Source organism: Hakea prostrata, chromosome 9 (genome assembly GCF_041222555.1).
Source record: "Hakea prostrata isolate BN-2017 chromosome 9, UWA_Hpros_2, whole genome shotgun sequence".
NCBI lineage: Eukaryota > Viridiplantae > Streptophyta > Magnoliopsida > Proteales > Proteaceae > Hakea > Hakea prostrata.
The window spans coordinates 57,967,024-57,974,421 of record NC_142608.1 but is presented as its reverse complement, the minus strand read 5'-3'; the positions used below and the strand labels follow the sequence as shown (position 1 = coordinate 57,974,421).

The following is a 7,398-nucleotide window of genomic DNA, read 5'->3' as shown; positions in this document are numbered from 1 at the left end:
CAAATGAGTTCAATGGGCAAAGACTAACACCTCATAATATAAAATCAATAGCTAAAATCTCTTTGGAGCCTAATATATATAAGCTCCTCTAAGGATAAAGTCAACGTACACATGTAAACTTAGATAAATAAGTTAAAAAAAAAAGAAGGAAGTCTGCATTAGTAGCTGTATTTGTATACCTATGAAATTTTCTTGATTGGGGCCAGCATTTGGGGGGGGGCTTGCTTGCGTCCTACGCATTTAATGCACATAACACGTTCAACGAGATTGTCAGTTATTGAATCAAGATTTTGACCGCTGAAAATTGATGGTTGAGATCAAAATCCCAATTCAATGGCCCGCTGAAGAGTCCTGCACATTAAATGCACAGGACTGAGCAAAATGCCATTGGGAGGCCTTTGCAATTCAAGCTGCTGTTCAAGATTATATGATGCAAGTTTTTTCGCACTGGTTGTAGATCTGACAAACAAAGTGGCGATCCAATATCCATACGAGACAACTATTCCACGTGATGCAGAACTGACCTTGAGGATCTTCATCATCACTAGCATGGGTTTTGTAAAATGTATTTTCATGCATGTTCCAGGAGATAAGGAACAATGCTGACTTCTTGGCATGGGAGGCTCCATCTATAGTGCATGATGGCATGACCTACATCCGATCTATGATTACTGGGTTGGTTTGCAACCCATCCCATGAGGGTATAAACAGAAGCACTGATTAGATATCATTTTCTACTTTAATGGGGATGTGGTGGTCATTCCATGCATAATGAAATTGGTTCATGCTTTAAAAGCAGCAACCAGAGAACTGGTCTTTTCCCTACAATTAACAATGTATAGGGTTGAAGCTTTTATCGTTCAGCACTAACACTTCGACCATTGTCACTTGATATCTTTAACCAAACCATAGCAATGCAAGCAATACAGAGGGACGAGAGAACAAATACTGAATGAAACTGTGATGTCAAGGTTCCAAAACACAAGGGTTTTCAATCACCTCAAAGGATCACAGGCGTTACAAGGTTTAGAGAACATACACTGAATGAAACTGTGATTTCAAGGTTCCAAAACACAAGAGGGTTTTCAATCACCTTAAGGATCATCAGTCGTTATCTCAGGAACCAGAAACTATAAGCTCACCAGTCGACCACTAAAATGATGCGACAAATCAGATAATAAGAGCACTAAGGATTTAAATGATACAAGACAATAAAGCTGACTCATTAATTAGATACCATATTCATTGGTGAAGTAACTAATATTTCCACCTTTCAGCCGCTTCAAATCTGTAACTACCAAGGTTCTGTAGCAGATTCATATAGGAGATCAACAAAACTAAGCAACAAGACTCCACCGAGGATTCATAAGATGCTAAGACATTGGTGGCCTAGGTATCTGTTGTCCCATATGGGGTGGAGGTGGTGGAGGATGAGCTCCTTGCCCTTGCATCTGCTGGCCTTGAAAACCCTGTGGGGGCATCATTGAGGGGGGCCTAGTGCCTGGAGTGAAGTTCGCCATTGTACCACTACCAACCGGGGGTGGAGGTGGGACTGGAGGAGTACCACCAGGAGGCATGGGTCGAGGACCATTTGCTGTTGATGGAGGCGGTGGTGGTGCAGACCCTGGAGCAGGTGGTGGACCTCTTGGAAGATTCGGCATTGGTGGACCAGCAGCGAGCCCTTGTGGTGGTGGTGGAGGAGGTGGAGCTTGAGGTGGGGGAGGCATGGGCCTTGGAGGGACACCAGGAGCTGCCGTGCCATTGGGAACAGTACCAGGAACAGGTGGCGGTGGTGGCTTGTTTGCTTCTGGTGGCTTCACCTTGAAATACAGTTGCAACTGTGCAGTCCAGAAGATCAATGTCAGAAGAAAATTAGCTATGAAATAGATTTAAGTAGTTGAGCAACTGACATAAGATGAAGGTGATGGATTTCTGGGAGATCAAGTTTCAAACACAAAATATTTGGTCGAAAACAAGGTTCATAAAGTTTTTGAGTTAAGACAAACCGTGAACATTTTTGAGTCAGGATCCCAATGCGAAAAGAACTTGGGAGTGGATTTGTCAATCTCTGTGCTAGGAACCTAAAAAAGTAAATAGACAATCATGAATAGATAAAAGTTACTTGCAAAAATTGGATGAGAAAAAAATAGGAAACAGTATTTCTGTTCAAAAACTTTACCTTGAATGCAATGATTTCATACGGCTCAGCTGCAAACAGAAGATACTGGTACCTTTTATCACACGATTGCACCCTCTATGCACCCATAAAAAGGGGAAATAACATTACTTTTTTGCCTCAAGAGTCGTCAAAATACGTTACTAATGGACGAATTACAGTTGCGACAAAGAATTCCAAGGGTAAAGTATACCTGTTCAAAGGATGACATAAAACGGTGCCGTGGCTTCGAAGTGTCTTCAATTTCAGGGTATTCAATCTGCAATATATTTCAAGATCACCAAAGAAAGTTAAAGCTACTCTTGAATTGAACAACAGAACCCAATGACAACCAAATTGCAATGTGGATATCTCTCACCTCTAGGCACTATGCATAACAGTAAAGGAAAAGTTAAACATAGCTGTAACTAAAATATTGAAATATACACAACAGAATTGGGGGAACCAGAAAAGAGAAAAAATAAAAATAAAAGGAAGGGGGACCTGGAAAAGAAGAGATCTCTGTTTTGTCTCTGGATCATACTGCTTTGTTACCCTGTATCCAGGCCTTCCAATCTTGACTGCAACCAAGATGTAAGTTTATTAGCTACATTGCAAAAAGAATCTGAGACTGAACCCTGTCAGAGTACTAGAATCATGACTAAACAAATTAAAAGGGCAATTTTAAGCTAAAATCCAATTATATTATTCTAAAACTCTTCCACATTGGGACAAGTCAAGACTATGAACATAAAAGACACAAGAAAAATACAACTACAAAACCAAAAGCTTACATTAGAGAAAAAAAATTAATCACCATAAAAATAATTGCCAAAAACAAGACTGCATGCTAAAGTAAGCTCTTTGTACAGCTTAAGCAACAAACCATATCCCCACTAAATGAGGTCAGCTAACTGTTGTACTTCATATGTTAGAATCATATATCCAGCCACCCAAGTAGCTCCACATCAATTGCATAGAATTGGACTATAACCCAATTCAAATGAACCGGAAAACAGAAAGATCACAAAAAAATCCCTAAGCAAATACTTTCTTTTCTTTTTTTTTTTTTTTTTTTTTTGGGGGGGGGGGGAGTTTGTTTTGTATTGGGGGTGGGCAGGTACTTCATCACCCAAAATAAAATAAAAACCATCTTATCATCTCCTTCATACTGAAAAATATGTTTTCTTTCCAACCTTACAGCTAAATTATAATAGCACAGAAACGCTAAATTCAAATATTCAAATGGATAATAAATAAAGCAATAAATGCATAAGCCAACTCCACCAGTTTGTTGCTGCTGATTCCAAGCCAGAAACAAAGAAGGCTTGGCTCATCAGGCTGGCAGCAGGCACCACACAAAAAATTACCCAAATCTTCACATGAATCCTAGACTATATATTTTATGCTGGAACATCCCCTAGAAGCAACATTTCTACACTTTGAACTAGGACAATGAATAGTGAGCAAGGATCAGTGAGGATGTGACCAAAAAGTGACGCATCACTTTGGTGCCTCATGCTTGGAGCAGTAAAAAGTAGTCAAGCAGTACTCTCACACCATGGATGAGTTCATGTAATTAAGAATTATAAAAGCATAGTGTAGATTAGCATCTTAGAACCTAAGATCTTTATCAAAAAAAAAAAAAAACCAAGGAGTTGGATGCTTTAAATTCTGGTAGACTGGGGGAAAAAGTAATATAAGCAAAATGGGAATAGTATTGCATAAAGATTTTAAAATGACATTGTGGATGTCAAAAGATTTATTAATCGGATTATATCCATCAAGTTTGTGCTAGAGGATTATGAAGTCATCCACAAATCGAAGAAGGCAATGGCAAAGCCATTAAGACCCATCACCTAAAAATCCTCCCAAATAAGCATACCCAGTGCTGTTGGAACTACAATAGAAATAAACAGATAAAGAGGATCTGATTGACAAAGAAAAGACCATCTGACTGCCAATGTATAAAGAAAATCCCAGAACCACTTTTTTTTTTAATGCAAGGCTTGTTTATATTCAGGCCCCTGTCTATCAGCATTGTTGAATCCAAAAAGTTTCCCTAAAAGCACCTATTCAATTAAGTTTGTAGATTACCTAATCTTTGACTATATAAAACAAAATTGATTCCACTTCCACACCAAACCTTTCAAACCTCTTCTTCATCCTAACAAACCCAACCTTAAGATAGTCGTTCAATGTTTATTTACTATTATTACTTATCATCCGATTTTTTTTTTTGGAGAGCTGGGTTGGGAGGAAAGGGGTTCCTCTCCATTTATTTTCATAGCCCCATGGAAGTTTCATCAGCTAGAAAAAATAATCAACCTAGCTAAAGTCTAAAATGAATTTTCCTCGAGACAACAAAATAATTTCACTACCAAGTAACTAGATCCTAAGAAAGACTCCAAAGGAGACTGAATCTAGCTTTAAATTCTCAAACTTTGGGAAAACTGTTCTTTCAATTTGTTTGAACACCGTTCCCAAATTCTAAGTTCGACTGTGGGAGCAGATTAAGCAGTCTATGAATTTCTAATACAAGGTATAGATTCTCAATCTCCATTTCTATGCCACTCCACTCATGTTTCGAGACAAACTCACATCAATAAGTACAAAATTTCACAAACTTTCATAACTAAATCAACCAAACAAATTAGTGAACAGACCGAAGTGTAAGATTTCAACTACAAACACAAGTGATAAGGGAGAACCTGTCTTCCGCAGGGAGACCTTCCGCTTGTGTGGCTGGGGTTGCACAGGTGTTTCTTTGGCTTCACGGGCAGCTCGCTTGGCTAAATTGGTCTGATGGCGCTTCCCTTGTGTGTGAGCCAAATAGTTTCCCTCATTATTGTGCAAGGTCAGGCAAAGCTTACACTCATAGCTATTAGAACAGAGAAACACCAAAACAAAGACTCCCACAGTAAATCCCTCAACGAGAAAAATGATAAGAAAGTTGTTATTAGGGTTTTCCAAGAAATGAACAACAAACCTGCCGAGATGATTACGCATGAAATAGGGATCCTTTGCCAAATCGATGGTCTCAAGCGCTAGCCTTCTGAGCCTTTCTCTCCTGTCGATCGCTTCATTCTGAGCAGAGGCTGCGCCTCCACCACCGGGCTTCGCACCCCAATCTCTATCCATTTTCCTCTCTGTTTTCTCTTAAACGTACGAGAAAACAATCTCTACTATCAGAAGCAAAGATAGTGTTAAATTGGATGGGTAAGAAGTTCAATCAGAGATTTAAAAAAAAAAAGACTTGAATCTCCGGATTTCGCAACTGGGTGATTAAAGATTTCTACAACTGCTCTTGGTGCTCTGCGGACAGACAAAACAAGAGCAAAATGGTAAAGGTTCGATTGGAAACAGTTGCGGAGTTCAAAAGAAACAGCGGCGAGGATGGGTGATCGGCGGCGATTTCAGGGCTTTAGGAGAACTCTGTTTGCAAATCGTTTGAGGAAGGAGAGGAAGAGGATAATAAATTAACATTGAACGAAAGGGTTCACTGGGGTTCCAGTTTATGAGTTTATGGTTCAGCATTCGGGATATTTTCAGGCTTATGAACAATGTGAAGGATGAGAAAGGGTTGACCTGGTCCGATTCGTTTTGGTTGAACCGGTTTTGGTCTGCGGAGAAGCTAGACGAAAATCAAACTCTTGAGAAATCTCGGTTTTGGTCCAATATGATCTGGTTAATTTTGGGTTTTTTTTTTATCCGTGCCACCGCTCAAAATATCTTCTAAAATCAATGCCACCCTTTGAGGTATTCAATTTATCAATCACACCCCCTATGAGTTACACTGTTGCTATTTAGTTAGTTTATATTTTTAGATTTCCATATTATCCCCACATTGAATTATGTGATGACTAAAATAATTCCGCCATATGAATCTTTGCTTAATTATTTATTATAGCAGAAGAAATGTTATGTAGGGGCTAAAAGGTAATGGTATTTGATGGTAAATTGAAACCTTTATGAGGGCCTAGAGGTGCGAATGTTCCTTTTCATCTATTGTTTGCCGATAACATTATGTTCTGCTGTTCAATAAATTATTTGATGTGCCTTAAAAATTTTCACAAAAATACGAGTTTTCTGGACAGGTCTTCAACTTAGAAATTTGAGCAAATTGCAAGGACATCCCAAAATGGAGGTCTTAAAGCACAGACACCCCCACTTTATGTTTGAGAAACACAGATACTCCAAAATTAGATTTTCATTAGACTCATTAGTTCAATTTGTCATTGAAAATTGTTAAATCCAATAACAATCCAATTTTGGATAAAATGGGGTGTCATGCTTTAAGAACTCCATTTTTGAGTGCCAGTGCAATTAACTCCAGATAATTTTTATGTGCTATGCACTTGTTTTTTGGTAAGATTGCACCTCAGACGAAGCATCGGATTGCAGGAATCTTGTCTATCCCGGTGGCCACCTTCCCTACAAAATATTTAGGGGTGGATGCAGGGGCTGGAGGGGTGTCAAAGGAGAAACTAAAGCTAGTACTTGATAAGTTCAGAAATAGATTACAAGCTTGGAAGGGTATGTTGCTGTCTCAAGCAGGAAGAGTGGAATTGGTTCGACTGGGGTGAGATAACTGATCTTGAGAGTGATTTTTGAGGAACTAAATAACATTAAACGAGACAGAAGAGATGTTGATAATTGTCACTGGAGATTTAAGGCAAATGGTCAATTTACAATTGTTCAGCATGGAATGCAATCAGAGAAAGATCTCCATCGGTGGAATGATTCAGATCAGTTCAGAAGTCATCTTTGACAGCAAGGCAAGAGCTCTTCAGTTGGAAATGGTTTCATGGTCAGTTGCCTATTGACTCAGAGACGCTAAAGAGAGGGATTACGTTGGCCTCAAGATGTGAATTGTGTCATGATGCTGAAGAGACTTTTGTGCATTTGTTTCTTTGTTGTCCTGTAACAACAGAGTGTCAGAAAATTTGTGTTTGAGTTTTTAACATTAATTGGGAGGAACATCGTAACACAATATAAGCGGGTTGAGAGGAAAGCCAGATCCTGGCAATTGGGAATGACATTGGTAAGAGGTTTTATCTTAATCCCTTTATTTATTTATTTTGGCTTGAAAGAAACTCAAGGAAGTATGAAGAAGAAGGTCGTACACCTATGTGTATTGTTGCAGGCTTGCAGCTGGACTAAAGAGTTGTAGCATCGTAAGATCAATTTGGTTGGTTCTGTTTCTCTTGATACTCTGCTTCTATCAAGAACGATGGGTGTTC

General features: G+C 39.0%; 1 protein-coding gene across 1 annotated transcript; it reads right to left on the bottom strand.

Moving 5' to 3' along the window:
- Positions 1–1,126: 1,126 nt before the first annotated feature.
- On the bottom strand, positions 1,127–5,677 carry LOC149005728 (hydroxyproline-rich glycoprotein family protein). Its single transcript, XM_089169544.1, has 7 exons — positions 5,145–5,677; positions 4,867–5,036; positions 2,660–2,736; positions 2,370–2,435; positions 2,180–2,254; positions 2,007–2,081; positions 1,127–1,838 (listed from the first exon to the last, which is right to left on the bottom strand). Exons 1-7 carry the CDS (start codon positions 5,294–5,296, stop codon positions 1,374–1,376), a joined length of 1,080 nt encoding a protein of 359 aa, XP_089025670.1. The 5' UTR covers positions 5,297–5,677; the 3' UTR covers positions 1,127–1,373.
- Between the last annotated feature and the right edge of the window lie 1,721 nt (positions 5,678–7,398).